Genomic DNA, 22,931 nt, shown 5'->3' on the forward strand with positions numbered 1-22,931 from the left:
TGACATGGGGTGCTGACCTTCCACACAGTTGAAAATCTGCACAGACCTTCTAGTCAGCCCTCCCTGTGTTTGCACACAGAATTAACACAGAATTAAGCAATTCTTTGTTTGTGGATTCAACCAACCACAGATTGTGTAATACTGTAGTATTTATTATTGAAAAATATCGTCGTGTAAGTGGACCTGCACAGTTCAAACCTGTTAGTTATTCAAGGGTCAGCTAGAATTTGTTTCCTTTGTAATTCTGCATTATTTTAATTTTTGATTTTAGAAACTTTAGTCTCCAAAGGGGTTCACAAGTCTCACCAGGTTGCCAGTGGGGTCCAGGGCACAGAAAAGTCTTGAAAATTCCTAATTTATATGATTATTAGCAGTACTTCTCAAACTCTAATGTAAAGACAAGTCACCTGGGGATCCTGTTAAAATGAAAACTGGCAGAGTAGTTCTGGGTCGGGGCCTGAGACTTTTCACTGAGGATGCTTCCCAGCCTGTGCCCCTTCATGGACTGAACTATGAGTAGCTAAGTTTTGGACTGAGTTGTCCAACATAATGGTCACGACCACTTGGGGCTATTTAATTAAAATTCATGTTCTCAGTTTTACTAGCCACAGGTGGTTAGTGACTAGCCTGTTGAATGGTACAGACGTAGAACATTGTCATCATTGCAGAAAGTTCTATTGGACAGTGATGTTCTAGAGGTTGGAGTAGTCTTAGCCAAGACAGAGAAACAAAAAGCCTTAAAAGAAAAAAGCAAAAAGGAAGCCACAGGCAAAGTTTAATATTTAAAGGACACATTTGGTACAAAAATTGCAATGTAGATGAGCCAAAGTTAGTATCAGCACTGTTTAAAGCTCTTAGAGATTAACATGAAAAAGACAACCCAATAGAAACATGGAGAAAGACTATAAATAGACATTTCACAAAAAGTGCAGGTCCAAATGCCCAGGTGCTCAAACTAACTAGCGTTTTGGGAAATATTATACAATTAAAATAACAATGAGAACTCAGGTTGGCAAAAATGGAAAAGGTCTAATATCTATGCAGGTATAAGAGAAAAGATACAAACATTGGGGGTGGAAAAGTGAACTGCTGTAGTCCTTTGGAAAGACATCTGGCAACATCAGTTAAAATGAAAAAGAAACATTCTTCAGCACAACAATCCCAGTGGTGCTGGAACCTTGTCCCATGGAGTAAAATACTAACAGGTAAGACTATGTGCACAGGGAGGTTTCCTGCAGCAGGTGCTGGAAGGGGAAAGGAGGGACAGGAATAAATTCTAGTCAATAAAGCAACAAGAAAATGGCTACATAAACAATGTACAGTGTACACTGGAATTTTCTGCAGTCATTGACAAGAAAGAATTGGAGAATTTCAGTTATTTTAGGATTTACCCAAGGTACCTATCTTCCCATTTGTGTTGTTTTCATGAGTATATGAATATGGAGAAGAAGAGGGAAAGATGCGTGTTATTTAATGTGAGTCACCTGAGGATGCAGATGGTATGTCAAAGAGAAGAGAGGGAAGAAAGAGATCAAAAATATGAAATTTCCTTCTCTTTACTAGTATGTATGATAGTTCCACAATGTATATCAGTTGCTCAGTCATGTCTGAGCAAGTAAGGATGTATGATGCAACAACAGGTTAATTATTAATGGCAAAAGAAAGTCACCTGTGCTTTACTAGTAAATTGTCATAATTATTTTAAATACTTCCACAGTTTAAATGTGCACACAAAATTTATATAAATAATTCTTAGTGACTCCATGGACTGTAGCCTGCCAGGCTCCTCTGTTTATGGAATTTTCCAGGTAAAAATACTAGAGTGGTTTGCCATTTGCTACTACAGGGTATCTTCCCGACCCAGGTATCTTGGGTTTCCTGCATTGGCAGGCAGATTCTTTACCAGTGAACCCCCTTGGAAGCCCAAATTTTTCCCTTTAGAAAAGCTTAAACTTTTGTTTGAGCTTATATTTATTAAAAAGATATTGAAAATTATCGTGTCATATATTGAAATTTTCCTGTTCTTTTTAGCTTACTTTTAATGGAGAAGACAATGGCACCCCACTCCAGTACTCTTGCCTGGAAAATCCCATGGGCGGACCTGGTAGGCTGTAGTCCATGGGATTGCTTAAGAGTCGGACACGACTGAGCGACTTCACTTTGAGTTTTCACTTTCATGCATTGGAGAAGGAAATGGCAACCCACTCCAGTACTCTTGCCTGGAGAATCCCAGGGACAGAGGAGCCTGGTGGGCTGCCGTCTCTGGGGTTGCACAGAGTCGAACACGACTGAAGCGATTTAGCAGTAGCAGTAATATTTAGTTTTGTCTTTTTTTTTTCCCTAAGACTTTAAAGAAGAAGTCTAAATTTTTTTGAAAAAGATTGTATTTCTTGAGGAGCTTAACAACAAGTAGTAGTCTCTGGTAGCAAACAGATGGTTGTTTCTTAAAGGAACAGTTTTAACAGTCAAAGATTAATTAGGTTTCTTGTTCTTTTCAATATTTACTTGCTGGGAGTAGGTTATAGGCAATGTGAAACTTGTAAGAGTTCTGAGGAATGAATTCTCATGTTCTCAGAATAGCTATATTTCATTTCTACTTCTCTTGGCTGCTCTATCTCTCCCCAGGCAAGAGATCACTTCATTTATTAAAGATTTATTTTGACTTATAGGTTACCATTCTTTTCTCAGTATCTGTGGTGTGAGAGACAAAAGATTTAAATGATGCTTAGAAATTGTATCTAAAGTAATTGCCTTTGGGTTTATGCAGCTGCTAATTGTTTAAAATATGCCTATTTAATTGAATCTTTGAATACATTTTTATTTTTGTGGAAAACATTTATTCAATGTTATCTTGTCATGATTTTTATAATATGTTTTAAGGAATAATTATAGTAATTATTTTAAAGGAAGGGAGTCTAAAATTAACTATGAATTATGCATGTGCCATATTTTAACCTGTAAAATTTGCAGTTAAAGTTGTTTTTTTTTTAACAGCCTGGATTTGGGCAGTAGATAATATTAACTTCCAGTCAATGGTTTTATAGGTTCCACGGATAGAATCTGTAAAAATCAGGAACTTGAAGTTAAGAAAGGAATGAACTATTTATGAATTCAAGAACCTGAATTCTAGCCCTATCTCTGCTCAATCTGGAATCCAGGACAAAAACACTTAACCCCTCCAGGCCTTAGTGTTCTTATCTTGGAAATAAGAAGATAGTACCAGATTATCTCGTGCTTCTTTCATCTCTGAAATTCTGTAATTATGTCCTGCTCCGCTGCTGTTGTTTGGAAATAAAGAGTCTGGGTGGAGGAGAGACCTCATTTTAAATATAAAAGGTTTAATAGTTGATAACTTTGCCAAAACACTGTATAACATAATTTTTTTTTGTTTTTATATTGAACAGCAGAGAAACACATAGAGTGAAAAACAATGTTTCTTCCATCGGCTCTGCCCTCTTCTCTTCTGCTGTGACGATCACATGCATGTCTCCCTTTCCCTTCCTAAGACCAGCATCCCTGCAGAACTTCTCCCCATTTAACGTTTTCTTGGTTGAAGTCTCTTGCTTTACTTTTTTAAAGCTTTTTAAAATTTTTCTTTAACAAAGCAATTAATAAAGAAATTGTGACTAACTTTTTACACAGATAATACATATTTAACCACCATCAAGACTAAGAAATGGAAACTGCTTTCATGCAGCTTTTCTCAGAATCTTTGAGAAAATATGGGTTCATATACATTGCATTGTTATCATTGTTTCAACTGAGGTTTTTGGGTTTTTTTTGCAGATGATAATAATCTTTTGTTTCAGTTGGAAAACCCATTTATTAATCCTTAATTGTTAAAGTCACTTTTTCTGCATTTTGAGCTTGTTGTCTTAAATGCTAGTGCTGCATGCTGCTGCTGCTGCTGCTGCTAAGTCGCCTCAGTCGTGTCCGACTGTGCGACCCCATAGACGGCAGCCCACCAGGCTGCCCTGGGATTCTCCAGGCAAGAACACTGGAGTGGGTTGCCATTTCCTTCTCCAATGCATGCAAGTGAAAAGTGAAAGTGAGGTCGCTCAGTCGCGTCCGACTCTTAGCGACCCCATGGCCTGCAGCCCACCAGGCCCCTCCGTCCGTGGGATTTTCCAGGCAAGAGTACTGGAGTGGGGTGCCATTGCCTTCTCCAGCTAGTGCTGCCTAGTCCCTTTATATATCAACGTTAGTTGACTCTGCAAGCATTTCCAGTGTAACTACTATGTGAGGTTCCTGGGTGTAACCAGAGATCCGACAGGACTTCAAGGAGCTTCAGAGTGGGTGTGTAGAAAACCGAGGGTTATAGACAAGAAACACACAGCTACAATAACAGACTGACTTTTTTCAGGCTAGTGGTAGCCTTGTATTATTTCCTATTATGAATAATTTAGGAGATGGTAAAAATGACATTAAGCCCAGCAATCAAAATCAGTTCCATTCTAGATATGGAGGAAACCTGCAAACAGTGAAATCTTCTCAGTGACTTGGTTTGTCCTTGATATCCCTGTGTAGTTTTTTTTTTTTTTTTCTTTATTGAAAGAGGACACTGAGACTTGCTATTAACCAAACCTGTTTGCTTTTTATTTAGACATTTTCTGTTAGAAAGAGTTGGTGATTGGAAATTTTGTTTTCTTTTTTACGTTTGAAAAAATTAAGTTTTTTACTTCTTTGAATTCAGTCAATTTAATATCCTGTTTTGCTCCTTCTTTTCCAATTTTTGTTGTTATTGTTGTTGTTGTTGAGTTGCTCAGTCATGTCCAACTCTTTGCGACCCCATGGCCTGCAGCACACCAGGCTTCCCTGTCCTTCACCATCTCCCGGAACTTGCTTAAACTCATGTCCATTGTGTTGGTGATGCCATCCAACCATCTTGTCCTCTGTCATCCCCTTCTCTTCCTGCCTTCTAGCTTTCCCAGCATTAGGGTCTTTTCCAGTGAGTCAGCTCTTCGCATCAGGTGGCCAAAGCATTGAAGCTTCAGCATTGGGTCTTCCAATGAATATTCAGGACAGATTTCCTTTAGGATTGACTGATTTAATCTCCTTGCAGTCCAAGGGACTCTCAGAGGGACTCTCAAAAGTCTTCTCCAACACCGCAATTCAAAAGCATCAATTCTTCTGTGCTCAGCCTTCTTTATGGTCCAGCTCTCACATCTGCACGTGACTACTGGAAAAATCATAGCTTTGACTATCTTTAGCCTTAGCCTTAAAGTTTTCTTTCTCTTGTCAATGTTCTTTCTCTTGTTGGTGTTCTTTCTCTTGTCTGTGTTCTCTGCTTCCTCCCTTTTTATTGAAACTGCCTGACAGAATCTCAACTCCTGATTTTTCTACCTGAGCGCTACTGAAGAAAAGCACAGAGGCAGTAACACAGCTATAAGTTTATTGTTACCGACTTCGAATGGGCCCACACAACTGCTGTAATTCAATTTTTTTTCTAGTTTTCTCCTTTCTCACAGCAGTTATTTTAGGCATTCAGCACTTCCTATCTCTAGCTCTCAGCTTTCCTTCTCTCTCTTTCTCAGTAAATGAGTTGGTGTTTCATTCCACAGAAAATGGAAATCTTCAGATGAAAATTGCCACAGTTTGTTGCCACAAACCTATTTACATCTGTACTGTTTCTGTTTTGTTCCTACTGTTTGTGGTGGCAAGAGGCTTGCTTTCAAAGAGTAGAAAATCATATGCCTCCAGAAACCAAGAGATAATATAAAATCTGTGAAGCAGTAGGGTAAGAAGTGGTTCTGTGGCTTGCTGGGAATTGATAGGAGCTACCTGAAGACATCCAAACTCAAGTTTTTAATACTCTTGTCAGCTGGAGCAAAGCCTGCCTTGATGAGCATGCCTGCTGGACTAAAGACTAGTCTTCACAGAGAAAATGGAGCCTTCTCAGGGGCTTTACCCCCAACCCTCACCATGCCTCTTTTCTCCAGTATCAGTACCTCTTTTTCTATTCTTTTGTATCCATATTTAGACATTCTCAAGCTTATCCCATTTTTGGAACCTTTCATTTATGCCTATTTTCTTGTCTAACTACTATAATTTCTCTACTTTTAAACTGAAGAGAGAATTGCCTACTGCTCTGGTGTTTGACAGATTTTACCATACTGTTCGTGAGCTCTGAGGTTCTTATCCTCTCCAAGTCTACTTTCTTCAACCATAAAAATGAGATGAGGATAATATTAATAATATGCCCAGTCATAGAGTTAAGTATTAAATGAAAGAATGTAGGTATACTATTAATAGTACCAAAAAGGTCATAGTGAGTCCTTTGCTTACATACATTTGCTTCAGCCCCTGGCAGTCTGTCTTCTGTTCCCATCCCTGAAGCCCTGATGTGTTGTTTGTGGATTTTGTCCCCAGTAGTCACTGGTACCCCTGACAGCCTTGCCTCCTCAAAGCAGTTCTTTGGTTGTCCCTGCCACACACCCCAGGCTCACACTCTGCTTCTGTGAATACTCCCTCGGGTTCCTCCGACTCTGCCCTTTCCTCACTCTTTAAATGTTTATCTTCCTCAGCATTCTGTCTCGGTCTTTGTGCCGTTGAGTGATCAGTTTGGCTAGAATCTCTCTGGTAGCCAAAGCAAAGAAAGAGCATTGTGATGATATTAATGTATAGTTCATGATCGTTTACTATGTGTTAGGCATTTTTATAAGCGCTTTACATGTGTCACTTGATATAATCTGCACAGCAGCTCCATGGGTCAATGAGGTAGATAAGAGCAATGAAGTACCGAGAGGTAAACCTGCTCCAAGTGCTGCTGCAGGTAATTCAGTTCTAGGCAGGTGAATTCTGGAGATCTCTGTCCTAACCATAACACTGTACATTCTCCCCCAAACAGATGATTAGTAATGTTTAGAAAGGTAAAAACAGGAAACTACAGCATTTTCTGGGACGAAGATCTGAAATGGTATGTTGGTGATTCTTTGGGGGAGATGAGAGAGTCTCCTCAGCTATGATCTGCTAATAAATACCTCTTAGTAACATTTTATTCTCATGGACAATGTCAGTGCAGAATAGTATGACCAACACAGAGCACACCCAGTATCGTTTTCCATGATTACATTTTTCATATAGCCATCTGATAGAAATTTGGAGCTAACATTTCACAGTCAGGCCTAATAGTTTAAAAGGGACATAAACACTGTCTTAGTCATCTTTGTATCTACAGTATCTAGCCCAAGACCAGTCACTTAGAAATAGTTGAGTCAGTCTGTGACCTGCATGTGACCACACTGAGCTCGTCAGCTCCTTAAAAAAGAATGACTTGGGACAGGATGTATTTCACGTGACAGGTTCTGGGGGTAGAGCTGATGATCGCTTGCAAGATCTGCTGAGTTCAAAGGATCAGAAGAAGTAGGAACTCCATCCCTGTGTCCTGCTTCTCCTCCCCAATTCCGTATTCATGTTTTTCTTCATTAATTTATTGTATTTATTTCATTCTTACTGTATACCAAGTCCTGTATAAAGTAATGGAGATCCAGTGGCGAACAAGATAAAGTCCCTGCCCTTAAGATGTTTACACTCTGGTGTGAAAAAACTAATTTGATAATACACTAAGATCAGTACTCTGAAGGGAGTATTGATAGTATTCAGCTCTTCAGGCAGTGAGAACAGGTTAGAGGAAGCAGTGTGTTCCAGAGAACCTCAGATCTTTATTAGGGTTGGAGGTGAAGTGTGAATGTGAGAAATGGTGAGAAACAAGGCTCGTAGGAAGCAGGGCCAAGTGTGCATTTAAGGCTTGTACTTCTGCTCCTCTTCCACATCTCTGCAATCTCTTTCTACTAGTTTAATGAGTACGAGGAAGCTCAATGTAGAAATGTGTTCCAGGCGCCACAAAACTCCTTTTTTGCTGAATACCACAACTGAAACTGCACGGTTAATCTTTTCAGTAACTGTTTTTCATTGTGAATGTTTGATATTCATGTGGTTCTTTGCCTGTCATTGTGAACTCTTCAAGAACAGGGGCAGTGTTTCATTCATTTCTATGTCTTTAGCATCTAATAGTACCCAATAAATGTTGAAAATATCATTAGCATTCGTAGTCATTTTCTGTGTTTGGAAGGAATGATGCTAAAGCTGAAACTCCAGTACTTTGGCCACCTCATGCGAAGAGTTGACTCATTGGAAAAGACTCTGATGCTGGGAGGGCTTAGGGGCAGGAGGAGAAGGGGACGACAGAGGATGAGATGGCTGGATGGCATCACTGACTCGATGGACGTGAGTCTGAGTGAACTCCGGGAGTTGGTGATGGACAGGGAGCCTGGCGTGCTGCGATTCATGGGGTCACATAGAGTCAGACACGACTGAGCGACTGAACTGAACTGAACTGAACTATTCACCAAAGCATAGTTGTCCTATTTTCTATGAAAAACAGAGTTCAAGTTTTAAACAAATGAACTTATAGACTACTCAGTGAGTTTAAGATTACCTGTCTTTGAGTAAGGAAAAATTACTAAATAGAAACATTGAGGATTTTTTAAAATTACAAAGATACTCACAGTTCAACGAAAGCATTCAATACAGAATTTGGTCAAGTATGTTTAGTTTGAATGGTTTGTTACTGTTTTTGATCTATAGACTTATGAGGAAGATCGCAGGAACTACTCTGAGCTTCAGATTAGATGTCAACGTTTGGCCTTAGAATTAGCAGACACAAAACAGTTAATTCAGCAAGGTGACTACCGTCAAGAGAACTATGATAAAGTTAAGAGGTAAGTAGTTAAGATGTCCACGTTACTTGTTCTCTTTTTTAGCATGCATCAGAGGCACTTGAATTCTTACCGTCAACATCATTAATGCTACTTTATATCTCTTTTTTTTTTTCTGTTTCCATAGTTTTTTCTTTTCTAAAATGTCATATAGTTGGAACCATACCATACGGAACCTTTTCAGATTGGCTTCTTTGACTTAGTTATATACATCTAAGTTTCCTCCATATCTCTTCATGGCTTGATAGATCATTTGAATAATGAATAATATTCTATTGAATAGTACTCATTGAATAATAATATTCCATTGAATGATGAATAATATCCCACTATCAAGATGTACCACAGTTTACTTATCCATTCACCGGCTGAAGGACATCTTAGTTGCTTCCAAGTTTTGGCAGTTAGGAATAAGTCTGCTATAAAAATTCATGTGCCAATTTTTATATGGACATACATTTTCAACTCCTCTGGGTAAATACCAAAGAGTGTGAACATACTCGTATGGTAAGAGTATGTTTAATTTTGTAAGAGACCAGCCAAGTGTCTGTCCCAAAGTCTCTGTACCATTTTGCATTTTCACCAGCAATGAATGAGTTCCTGTTGCTCCACACCCTTGCCAGTATTCGTTATCAGTGTTCTGAATTTTACATTCTAATAGGTGTGTGGTCATATCTCATTGCTTTAATTTGCATTTCTCTGATGACAGGTGATATGGAACATCTTTTCATGTACTTAGTCACCATCTGTATATCTACTTTGGTGAGGTGTCTGTTAAAGTCTTTGGCTTATATTTTAATTGGGATGTTTGTTTTCTTACTGTGAGTTTTAAGAGTTCTTTGTATATTTTGGATAATAGTCCTTTATCAGATACATCTTTGGCAAATATTTTCTCCCAGTCTTGCCATGTCTTCTTATTCTCTTGACATATACCTTATTCTTTGTTGTATAAAAGTGTAGTTTTGGCAGCTTGGTGAGTTTAGATTGTATTTCTATATCAGTTATTTTTATTTTATTTAGAAGTTGCTTTTGCCTTTTTAAATGTGATATGAACTCAGGGAAATCCTATGTGTATAAATATTTTTGAACTCTTACTTGACTTTTTATTTTATGGAGTGAATTTAAGTACTTTGCAGTTTTATCTAAAGTTTTTTCAGCTATTTCTTTTCAACAAAAGGCACATACACTTTCAAAAAAATGATACTTTCTGAGGATATGTTTCCCATTGTGTTGCTGCTAAATAGCTATAGCATATAATTTTCCTTTTGCTGGAATAGATTAATGAACCACTACTTAGCTATATGCCCTTAGGAAATCTCTAATTATTCTAAGCTGAAGTTTTGTCATTTGTGAGGTGGTGCTAATACAATAACTACACTGTATAAATTTAGAAGATTGAATAATTTTTATGACAGCATATATGTGTGCATATATACACATATATATAAAGAGATTATTAAACTGTTCACTGCTGTGTCTACTTGTACCTAAAATAATTCTTAAACCATTGTAGTCACTCAGTGAGTGTTTGTTAAATGAATGAATGCTTTATAAACTGTAAAACACCGTAAGTAAATTTGCAAGGATTTGGGAATATAACAGTGATACTCCTACTCCCGGCATGACTGACATGCAGTGTGTGTTACTGTGTATGTATTGTTGTATCAAAATGTAGTGATTATTAGAGTTTGAAATCCATGACAGATATACGATTGGGTTCTCAAATAGAGCTAGATTTCAAAAGAATCATTTCAAAAAGAAGTAGATTGTGATGATAAGATGGTACTTTGAGTTGGTGTTTTGATGATCTCTCAGGGCTTCCATTGTAGCTCAGATGTGAAGAATCCATCTGCAATGTGGGAGACCTGGGTTCGATCCGTGGGTTGGGAAGATCTCCTGGAGAAGGGAAAGGCTACCCACTCTGGTATTCAGGCCTGGAGAATTCCATGGACTGTACTGTATGTGGGGCCACAAAGAGTCAGACAAGACTGAGCAACTTTCACTTCCTGCCACTATAAATCTATAGCAACAATAGGTAAAATATGAAAGGAGAAAACTAAAAGGCATAGTCATCAAAATAATCCAGAGTGGCCATGAAAGGATGGGTAAATGAACCAAGATGAGCCATGACTTGATAATTCTTTGCGGTGAGTGATGAAAGCAGGGAGTAGGGTGGGGAGGCGTCTCATTTTATCATCTTTATATATATATGTATGTTTTCTATAATGAGAATCTAAGAAATAAAACTATAATAAACATCATCATGTGCTGGAAATGAAACAGGAAAACAACCAGGCAAGGGTGGCTCAAGCTGAGAATCCTTTGGTTCACTCAGTAGAAAGAATGGATTTTTAAAAATTGGTCTGATCACAAAAATATAAACTGGGAGGAAAAATCACTTTAATGTCCTTGATAAATTCTCACAAATGTACAAAAGAGAACAGGTATATTGAGATTAGCTGCATCATTATTAGAAAGAATTCAAATGCTTTTTTTTTTTTTAGTGTAATTTTTTTTTTATTTTATTTTTATTATTTTTTAAATTTTATTTTATTTTAAAACTTTACAGTATTGTATTAGTTTTGCCAAATATCGAAATGAATCCGCCACAGGTATACCTGTGTTCCCCATCCTGAACCCTCCTCCCTCCTCCCTCCCCATACCCTCCCTCTGGGTCGTCCCAGTGCACCAGCCCCAAGCATCCAGTATCGTGCATTGAACCTGGACTGGTGACTTGTTTCATACATGATATTATACATGTTTCAATGCCATTCTCCCAAATCTCCCCACCTTCTCCCTCTCCCACAGAGTCCATAAGACTGATCTATACATCAGTGTCTCTTTGACAGTAGCATGGAAAACAGATTATAAAAAAAAAGAAAATAGATTATAATTTATGTCTATAATGTAATTCTGTGTAATAATTAAATTAGATCTGAATGTATATATTTGCTCGCTCAATTGCTTCAGTCATGTCCAACTCTTTGCTACCTCATGAACTGTGGCCCACCAGGCTCCTCTGTCCATGGGATTCTCCAGGCAAGAATACTGGAGTGGAGTGGGTTGCCATTTCATTCTCCAGGAGATCTTCCCTACCCAGGGATCAAACCCACATCTCTTTATATCTCTTGCACTGGCAGGTGGGTTCTTTACCACTAGTGCCACCTGGGAAGCCCCTAATGTATACATGGATAAGTCAAACACATTTAATTTTAAGAAGCAAAATGCATATGCCCATCTTTCTTTTTTACACTAAAAAATCATAGCAAAAGTCATTACCTTGTGAGAATAAAAACATTTGTATGTAAAGACATAAAACACTTAACATGAACCAGAGTGTTAATACTGATAGTCATCTTTAGTTAGTGGGTTTATGGGTGATTTTTACTTTTTAACTTGTGCTTTGCTCAAGTATAAATACACTATTTTGTTAAGCAGAAAAAATCTTAGAAGTCATCTTTCTAAATGAGTTATTGAAAATCTAATGAAAAGAAAAACAATTTTTAATAGCTCTCTCATGGAAACACCAGGAGAGTAGCTGAAATAAAGGGCAAAGGAACTGATTCTGACTATAGAAGACAAATTTAGAAATAGTCAATCTGTTTCTGTGCTCATTTTTTAAGATACCTGTTTGTAGGTTTGGTCCAATTCTTAGTTTTGCTGTGTTGGGGAAGGAGCTCCTCTGAGAATGGAAATTAGAATCTCTGGGTAATCATGAACAATTTGTGAATGAAGCAGTCACAAGAATGCCTGCCTGTGTATCAGCAACACAATCTGAGTAATGAGTGAAGGGCTTTTGAGCCTAACAACTGAAAGCCTAGAGCCATGTTTAAATTCTTTAAAAGTTTTGACTTCCAGATTAGATTGAAGATGATTAGTGAAAAGACACCAGAGTATACCTTTAAAAGTTTTATTGTTTACTTTTGTCAGTGTAGCTTACATATTTATTTTTTACAGATAATAGATTTATATTTATCTGAGCAAGATCTCAGAGAGTCTCCTAAATTTGAAAAGCAGATACTTTATTGTTCACAGAATGACACTGAAGGATCTCTGTTCAGTTTCCTGAAATATAATCAACCCTTTTTAAATGCTTGTTATAAAAAGAGGTGTAAAATTTACATATGTACTTGAGTTCTAGTTTACTAAAAACAAGTGTATTTGAATTTTATAGTGAGCGAGATGCACTTGAACAGGAAGCAACTGACTTAAGGAGAAAATATGAAATACTTGAAGCCTCTCACATAACTCAAGCTAAAGAAAGAAGTGAATTATCAAAAGAGGTAAGCTTATAGAGTCACTGTTTGTTTTTTTTAATATTTATTTATTTGGCTGCACTGAGTCTTCACTGAAGCACGCGGGATCTGTATTGTGTCATGGTCATGCGGGATCTTGGTTCCGTCACATGTGGAGTCTTAGTTCCCTGACCCTGCATCCCTGCCTTGCAGGGTGGGTCCTTTAACCACTGGACCACCAGGGAAGTCCCAAGTCACTGGTTTTTTATTGTACAGTGATTGTGGACATAGCCCAGGGCAAGAATTGTGAGAGGGAAATTGTTTCTTTTTTGATGTAGTTGCTGGAAAGAAGGGACTTTTTAGTAGCTGTGTTTGGATGGAAAATTTCATGGTAAGAATTAGCCTCTTTATGTGTTGAGCACAAGCACAAATGAAAGAACTCATTCAGTAAACCTTGAAAAGTAAGATGACATTGCTCTGGACACTCTGTCTCTGCCTGTGTATAGGTAGCCACCTTGCAGCAGACTGTTACTTTGCTGCAAAAGGATAAAGAATATCTCAACCGCCAAAACATGGAGCTTAGTGTTCGCTGTGCCCACGAAGAGGATCGTCTTGAAAGACTTCAAGCTCAACTTGAAGAAACCAAAAAGGCTAGAGAAGAGATGTATGAGAAATACGTAACATCCAGGCAAGATTTACGTTATTTTCCATATAAATAGATATAAACCAAACCATCTTCTTTAGGGAACTCTGGCTTTGGGGACAAATAGTGATTTATTGGTAAGGTTTATAGGATAATGTTAAGATAATTGTTTTTGTTTCTCCACAAGATACTCATATTCTAACTGATTTTTTTCTTAAGACATTTTGTTTTTTTCCAAAAGCCTGTTTCTTTTAGGTAGGGATATATACACTGTTACTGTTTTTATTAATTTTTTTTTATGATATAATCTTTTTAGCTCCCAATGACTAAGATCTCTGTTTAAGTGTTTTAAGAAAGTATTTGTATACTTTTATATATTTAGTGTTAGTTGCTCAGTCATGTCCAACTCTTTGTAGCCCCATGGACTATAGACTGCCAGGCTCCTCTGTCCATGGGATTTCCCAGCAAGAATCCAGGAGTAGGTTGCCGTTTCCTACTCCAGGGGATCTTCCTGACCCAGAGATAGAACCGAGGACTCCTGCATTGCAGACAGATTCTTTACCATCTGAGACACCATATGTTTATATGCCTCATATATATCTCTTCAGAAGGTATTTATTTTCTCAGCATTTTTGTGAGCATTTCAAAAACTAAAATTTTAAATTTTATCCTTTAAGACTTCATATATTCGTAACATTTTTCTCAGCTTGTGGTATTTTTCATCAGTTTGTGCTTCTGCTAATACCCTATGTAATGCTTTGTGACTTTGCTAAGAGATCACAGTGGCTGAGGTTGTTGTGCTTAGAAGGAAAGTTTTTGTCAAGAGTCCACGAGGGTCTTTTTTTTTTTTTAAGATTGTCCCCTAATATGCACCACATCAGATTATTATTTCTAAATGAAGTGCATTCCACAATGCATTGGTTTAAAAGTCTTTGGCCATATGCATTAAAAACTATTAGTAAAATATTTTTGAAGATGAATAATTATCCAACATAAACTAACTTTTTTTATAGTAATTAAGCTTTTGGGGCAATATGTTTAAAAGGAAGTCTTAGATGGAACTACTTTGAAACAGTATTTTTAGGAATTATAGAACTTTATATCTAATACTGTTTTTTTAAGGAACAGTGTATGTAGAGCATATTTGATGTAAGGTATTAAAATCTGATATGAAGGGCAAAGACCTATTTCTTTTACCAAAAAAAAAAATAATAATAATGGATATTCCTTTTGACTCCTTTCAGAGACCGTTATAAAACAGAATATGAAAATAAACTACGTGATGAACTGGAACAGATCAAATTGAAAACTAATCAAGAAATCGATCAACTCCGAAGTGCCTCTAGGGAAATGTATGAACGGGAAAACAGGTAAAAAAAGAAAAGTAGGACATTTCTGTGATATTTTATTAGTGTTTCAAGCTTATAGTTTTATTGAAATTAAACTTCAGTTCATGATGTAGTGTCTTTTTTAATATGTTAGAGAAAGTTTGTCATAAATCTAAATCTAAGTATAATGGAATATTAAAGTTCTCAGGCCTTTGATAACTAGCTTACAACAGGGTTTGTCAGACATTAGGCCTGTTTATTCTGTTATTCCTATTATCTTTTTATTACCCTGTTAACTTGTCCTTTTGCCTTTATATCAGCTCCAGATAAGGACAGAAATGAAAAGGAAATTAGAACTAAGAGATACTAGTTCTTCCTATAACATGCCAGTGATTTCTCCAGGAAATTTCAAAGACTGGAATAATAATAAGAAATATTGCTTATGCCTCGTTTAGCTGCTGGACCTAAAAGAAATCATATTTTTAGATAATCTTAAAGAAGGATAGTTTTTTTTCATGCAGTTACTTTTAGATCAGCATATATCAGGTTTCCTTAGTGATTAGCAGTATCAAGGGAAAATAAATGCTACTTATTTCAATAGCAGTTATTTTTATATACCATCATTATGATTCAGATGGCTTTTCAAAGTTGACATTTAGAGGGAAATTTATTTGGAAATTAATTGTCATAGTAGTTTATTAACACTGACTTGAGTGTATTTGATCTTTACCAATAAGCAAGTCTTTAAATCAGACTCTGGTTGGTATTAGAGAAGTTTACACTTGAACTCTCAGAACAATAAATTTATTTATTTAGCAAATATTTACTAACCATGTACTGACACATGTCATGAGCCATAGATACACTGGTGACCTTTGCCTTCACAAAGCTGGCAGTCTAATGGAGAAATAAAGGAACAGTGAGCAAAAGTATGATGATAATAGAGCAAAGGGCAGGATACTCAGAATGAGACCACATAGACTCAAGGTGTATCTAACTGAGCGCTGGGAGGAATTGGGGAAGGTTACATGGAGGGAGAAATGCGTATGCTAACATCTGCATGGTGACTAAGAGTAAGACTGTCAGTTATGGAAGGGAAGGAAACTAGGGGCACTAATGCATACCCTGGAGACAAGTCAAAATGAAGTTTTTGGAACAAACTGCAAATAATTCAGTATGGTTAGCCCATAGACTGAGAAGCAGTGAGTTGTAAGAAATGAAGCAGAAGAGGGAAGTGGGTCCTAATTATGCATTTGAGCCATTGTCTAACATCGTAAACAGTTAAAAGATTTTGAGACTATGCATGATATGATCTGACTTTATATAAAAATCCATTCTGTGATGTGGAGGAAGATTGAGGGTGTATAAGCTATAGACCAGAGAAGGCAATGGCACCCCACTCCAGTACTCTTGCCTGGAAAATCCCATGGACAGGGGAGTCTGGTAGGCTGTAGTTCATGGGGTTGCTACGTCGGACACAACTGAGCGACTTCACTTTCACTTTTCACTTTCATGCACTGGAGAAGGAAATGGCAGCCCACTCCAGTGTTCTTGCCTGGAGAACCCAGGGATGGGGGAGCCTGGTGGGCTGCCGTCTGTGGGATCTCACAGAGTCGGATACGACTGAAGTGACTTTGCAGCAAGCTATAGACAAAGAGGCCTCTTTTAGAGATTGCTTCCCTTACCAAGGTGGGAAGTAATGATAGAACTACAATAGTAGCAGCAGAGATGGGGAGGATGGGGCCAGACTGGGAAAAATGCTCAGGGGGTAGAACTAAGCTAACTGGATAGATAGGAGGATGTGGTGACTAGATTGGACTGGGGAATGAGAAGGATGTCACTAGGTTCTTGATTGGGCAGCTGTGGGGACAGTGATGCAGTCTTTAAAGCATCAGAAAAATGCACGGCTTTACCTGAGAAACATGACAAATTTAGTTTAGTTTCATTAAGTGTCTGTGACATGTGTAAATAGAAAAATTGACTATATGTATAAGGTCTGAATCTTAGAAGAAAGATCCAGACATGCGCTAAACCTATGGCATAGGTAATGCTACTGTTCTCTTTTACAAATAAGTACTTTTAGTCCTGTAACTCAGTTCTGTTATGGATTTTGTAATAAAGGCTTTTATTGGTCAACTTAAAAATTTGAAAATTTATGGGATTGTTTCTGTGATAAACATGCATGATTACTTCCAAATAGTGCACATAGCCACATAAACCTTAGTATGTAGTCATTTTGAGAATGTACTGATTTTTTAGTTTTTGTTGTTGTTATTGGTGGTGGTGGTAATTTTTGTTTTTTCTCAAGTCTTTTAAAATACAGCTCATGTATTTGCAATTTGTATTTACAAATTACAAATGCAATTTACAAATTGTATTTACAAATTTACATGCATTTACAAGTTGATGTAAACTAGCCCCTCTTCTCTAAAATGATTGGTAGCAGTAGGTTGGGAAACAGATGATGGAACCATTTCTGGAAGCAGGGAAATTGAACAGGTTTCCTTTTCCCCTATGTTCTGACTCCATAGCCACGTCAAAGTGGATGCCACCTAGTCAAGGAGTTCCTGAGGTTGGGGCTGAAAGTGAAAGTGAAGTCACTCAGTTGTATCCAACTCTTTGGGACCCTGTGGACTGTAGCCTACCAGGCCTCTCCATCCATGGGATTCTCCAGGCAAGAATACTGGAGTGGGTTGCCATTTCCTTCTCCAGGGGATCTTCCCAACCCAGGGATCGAACCCAGGTCTCCTGCATTGCAGGCCAGGGAAGCCCTAGAAACCCCAGCCAGCCATCAGGATGACTGCATGATAGTGAATCTAGGGTGGACGGTTGCCACCAGATGGAGCCAGACTTCAGCGTGGGCCCCCAGCCAGCTGTGATACAGGCTCACCTGTATCATTTTATTAACTTTACAATAATCTAATCCTATGTTTTATGTGGCTGAATTCTTTTGAATCCCAGTTTCCTCATTCTGGCAGGATTTAACTGTAGTTAGAGCTTACATCCCACTTGTCTTTCACAAGGTAAAAATAAATTGTAAATTATTTCCTTTGAAACTTAAAATAATTAAGGAAAGGGTTTTAGTGTTCCTTGTTATGAAACATGAGATCCAGAAAACACAAGAGTACTCATTTAGGTGTTTTTGTGTCTGAGCAAATTGATCACTTGCTCTGGACTTAGATGTTTATGGTGATTACTTTTACTTCCTCAAAGTGTGCTGTTACAATATGAATTAAAATGGGAAAAGTACTTACAATTGCATATATGTACTTAGTCTCCTTGCCTCTTGGGCAATGAGCATTTTTAGGAGAAAGTTAAGTAAGATTAAAGAAATATGTTTTGCTTTTGGTTTTTTTTCTATGCAGTGGGGGATATTATAAGAGAGTGCCTTTTTAAAGACTTAAATATAAATCATGACACCATAAAACCCCTAGAAGAGAAATACGCAAAATATTCTCTAACATGTCATAGCAATCAGTCTCTCAAGTCAATAGACATAAAAGCAAAAATAAACAAATGAACCTAACATACATATAAACTTGTGCATAACAAAGGAAACCATAAACAAAATGAAAAAATGGCATATAGAATAGGAGAAAATATTTGCATACAATACAACAAAGGCTTCATTTCCAAAATATACAAATAGTTCATATAACCTAATAACAAAAAAGCAAACAACCCAATCAAATAATGAGCAGAAGACCTAAATAGACATTTATCCAAAGATGGCCAATAGATACATGAAAAGATGCTCAACATGTCTAATTATTAGAGAAATGCACATCAAAACTACAGTGAAGCGTCACTTCACACCAGTCAGAATGGCCATCATTAAAAAGTCTAAAAATAACAAAAATGATGGAGAGGGTGTGGAGAAAAGGGAACCTCCTACATTGTTGGTGGGAACGTAAATTGGTTGCACCCACTATGGAAAACAGAATGGAGATTCCTTTAAAATCTAAAAACAGTTGCTATATGATTCAGCTTTCCTATTCCTGGGCATATATTTGGAGAAAACACGATAATTGAAAAAGATATGTGCACCCACGTGTTCATAGCAGTCCTACAGTGAAGTAGTACTCAGCCAAAAAAGAATGAAACAGTGCCCCGTATTGCAGCATCATGGATGGACCTAAGGATTATCATATTAAGTGAAGTAAGGCACACAGACAAAGATGAATACTGTATGACATCAGGTATATGTAGATTCTAAAATATAATACAAATGAACTTATTTACAGTACAGAAACATTCTCACAGACATAGAAAATAAACTTAGGGTTACCAGAGGGGGGCAGGGATAAATTAGGAATTTAGGATTAACAGATGCAAACTACTCTATAAAAGAAACAAGATCCTACTGTATATTACAGGGTACTATATTCAGTATCCTGTAATAAGCCATAATGGTAAAGAATCAACCCGCCAATGCAGGAAATGTGAGTTTGATTCCTGAGTTGGGAAGATCGCCTGGAGAAGGAAATGGCAACCCACTTGAGTATTCTTGCCTGAAAAACTCCATGGACAGAGGAGCCTGGCAGGCTGCAGTCCATGGAGTCACGAAAGAGTCGGGCACAACTGAGTGACTAGACAGCAACAACAGTGAACCATAATGGGAAAAAAATAGGTACTGAAGGGTTGAGATTTAATGAAGGAATTTTGCTACTTTAATAAAGAGAAAGAGTGCCTTTTATTTTCTCTTAGATGTAAAAGAAAGATGGAATTCATTCCATCCAATCTTGATCTGCGTCTGCAGTCAAGCATACCAGTAGTTTGTGAAGTTAAGGTGTTGAGAGGCAAGAGGAAGAGAAAACAAGAGATAAAGACTTAAGAAATGGCTGAGATAAGCAAAAAGAGAACTTATGTATTTGGGTACATCTAAAACTCCAGTACTTTGCCCACCTGATGTGAAGAGCTGACTCATTTGAAAAGACCCTGATGCTGGGGAAGATTGAGGGCAGGAGGAGAAGGGGATGACAGAGGATAAGAGGGTTGGATGGCATCACCGACTCAATGGACATGGGTTTGGGTGGACTCCAGGAGTTGGTGACGGACAAAAGGAGGCCTGGCGTGCTGCCGTTCATGGGGTCGCAAAGAGTTGGACACAACTGAGCAACTGAACTGAACTGAAAATACTTTATTTGGAATTATAGTGTGTATGCATGCTTTAGCTCAGTCTAGGAGTTAGGTTTCTTATCTTTTTCTGGACTTTTTTCTTCTTTAAAATGATATCTGGGAGCTATGTGAAATAATGAGTGAAACTCACTCTGGTGGTGAGATTTATTATATAAAAAACTTCTTATTTAGTAGGACCCTCTTGTACATTTGGAAGAAAAACATTATTCCCTGAACAGGGAGTATAGTGTGAGAGAGATTTGGAATGAGACAAATTCTGGCTGTACAACTTTATTAGCTGAGTGAATATGTCACTTAATATCACTGAAGTTTAATTTTTTGTTTTATAAAATGAGCTAGTATATTTCACAGTGAGATCTGTAAGTTCTAAATGAGATAAAATATGTAAAAATATAAATTATAAAGCTGTATATAAATGGTATTTAGGTACCTTTTATTTGTAAGAAATGCTTAAAATTTTTCTTTTATCCATTATGTTTACAATTTAAGTAAAATGAGCATTATATAAAAGAAAACTGGTAACATTTTGGAATTGTTTGCATGCCTGTGTGCTCAGTTGCCAAGTCCTGTTTGACTGTTTGTAACCCCATGGTCTGTGGCCCACCAGACTCCTCTGTCCATGAGATTCTCTAAGCAAGAATACTGGAGTAGGCAGCCATTCCCGTCTCCAGGGGATCTTCCCGACCCAGAGATCAAGCCCAGGTCTCCTGCATTGGCGGCAAGTTCTTCACCATCTGAGCCACCAGGGAAGCCCTGGAATTGTTTATCATCACTAAAAGGCAGTATTACAAAATATATAATTATTCTTAAGTATTGATTTCCATGGCGTTTAACCATTTTCGTTAACTGAGACAATATAAGCATAGAGGGTCTGCATGCCATTTGTTTCAGTCTAAATTTCTGCATTAAATGGCTGGCTTATGTTGATTAATATTGTGAAATGGTGAAATAAGAGGAGATAAATTCAGCTGATTAAGTTTTTCCAGAACGTAAAACTGGTTCATTATTATAGTCTCATTATTATAACCACAGAAAGAGCTATACGCATAGTAATACTGTAAAAAAGAGTTGAGTAAAGAAGAGTTTGTGAGAGATGCTCATTATACTCTTTTTTCTGCATAGAAAAATATGAAAATGCAAATTGCTCTGCAGTTATTTAAAAGGGGGAAGGCAGTAGGGAAAAGGAGATCAAAATTATGCTTTTAAATGTAACAATTAGTATTGCTTTAGTGATTTTATTTTCCCACCATATCACTGAAAACCATCTTGACCACAATTTTATCATCTTCCAAAGTACTCAAGAAGAAATTAAAGAAATAAAAAACTTAAGTTTTGCGTAGAATCTCAGAGTGATATTAAGCACCTTTGAATCTTGAATCTGTTTATTTACAAAAGTTAGTTGAGTATACATAACACATTACAATAGGTGAATTGCAACTAGTGTACAGGGATTTCATTCATGATTTGAGAAGTGTATGCCCTCATTAGCACTTAAACAAGCATACTTCTTTCACTCATATCTTAACAGATATCTGTATGTGGGGTTGGAGTGGGGGAAGCGTGCCACAGGACAAGGGGATCTTCCCAGCAGGGATTGAACCCATGCTCCCTGCAATGGGAACATGGAGTCTTGGGCACAGAGTCTTAAACCACTGGACTGCCAGAGATGCCCTGTATATTTTTAAAGTTCTTTTATGAAAACACTTAACCATATTCATACTGTCTTTGCAGTTAGACTATTTTGAAAATATGTGGCTTTACAGATAACTGGGCTCCAAAATCACTGCAGGTGGTGACTGCAGCCATGAAATTAAAAGACGCTTACTCCTTGGAAGGAAAGTTGTGACCAACCTAGATGGCATATTCAAAAGCAGAGACATTACTTTGCCAACAAAGGTTCGTCTAGTCAAGGCTATGGTTTTTTCAGTAGTCATATGTGGATGTGAGAGTTGGAATGTGAAGAAAGCTGAGCACCGAAGAATTGATGCTTTTGAACTGTGGTGTTGGAGAAGACTCTTGAGAGTCCCTTGGACTGCAAGGAGATCCAACCAGGCCATTCTGAAGGAGATCAGCCCTGGGATTTCTTTGGAAGGAATGATGCTAAAGCTGAAACTCCAGTACTTTGGCCACCTCATGCAAAGAGTTGACTCATTGGAAAAGACTCTGATGCTGGGAGGGATTGGGGGCTAGAGGAGAAGGGGACAGCAGAGGATGAGATGGCTGGATGGCATCACTGACTCGATGGACATGAGTCTGAGTGAACTCCGGGAGTTGGTGATGGACAGGGAGGCCTGGCGTGCTGCGATTCATGGGGTCGCAAAGAGTCGGACACGACTGAGCGACTGATCTGATCTGATCTGATCTGACAGATAACTTCTCAAATAATTGTAAATGAAGTTTTATTATTAGCTATTTTTTAATTGTAAATTATTTTCTTTATGCCCTGTAGGTGATTACCACAGGCCTTCACAGCTTAATTGATAATAGTTAAGAATTTTCAAGGTGTTTAGGGTGTTCCAGTTTTGAAGCAGTGAGAGTTTGGGTTATGCAAAAACTTAGGTTTGCCTGCATTGTTTAGTTCATAGGATGGTGAGGGAGGCTGGTTGAAGAGTAGGGTAATATTTTTAAATGTTCTGTTGTCAGGTTATTTTAGGAGATTTTATAGTAAAAGAGTGACATGATATATTCATTTTTTGTAACCATGGTTGCAGTGTGAGGTGGATTATGATTGTAAAGGACATGAAGGCAGGAAAACTGGTAAGGAGACAGTTGCAAAATTTAAGTGAATATGAAAAATGGAAAGAGAAAATAAAAGTTGAAAGAATATTTATAGTAGAATTGACAAGACCTGGTGATTGGCAGGAAGTGA

The 22,931-nt window shown here is 37.6% G+C and overlaps 1 protein-coding gene across 3 annotated transcripts in view; it reads left to right on the top strand.

The window, feature by feature from the left end:
- The window catches only part of PIBF1 (progesterone immunomodulatory binding factor 1), a 231,186-nt gene that overhangs the window by 41,928 nt on the left and 166,327 nt on the right, over nucleotides 1-22,931 (top strand). For all 3 annotated transcript variants that reach the window (XM_027557667.1, XM_027557670.1, XM_027557669.1), the window contains exons 6-9: nucleotides 8,587-8,720; nucleotides 12,892-13,000; nucleotides 13,459-13,640; nucleotides 14,840-14,965. In XM_027557667.1, the coding sequence (XP_027413468.1) occupies nucleotides 8,587-8,720; nucleotides 12,892-13,000; nucleotides 13,459-13,640; nucleotides 14,840-14,965 (551 nt within the window). The remainder of the gene's footprint in view (nucleotides 1-8,586; nucleotides 8,721-12,891; nucleotides 13,001-13,458; nucleotides 13,641-14,839; nucleotides 14,966-22,931) is intronic.

This window comes from Bos indicus x Bos taurus, chromosome 12, assembly GCF_003369695.1.
Source record: "Bos indicus x Bos taurus breed Angus x Brahman F1 hybrid chromosome 12, Bos_hybrid_MaternalHap_v2.0, whole genome shotgun sequence".
Taxonomy (NCBI): Eukaryota; Metazoa; Chordata; class Mammalia; order Artiodactyla; family Bovidae; genus Bos; species Bos indicus x Bos taurus.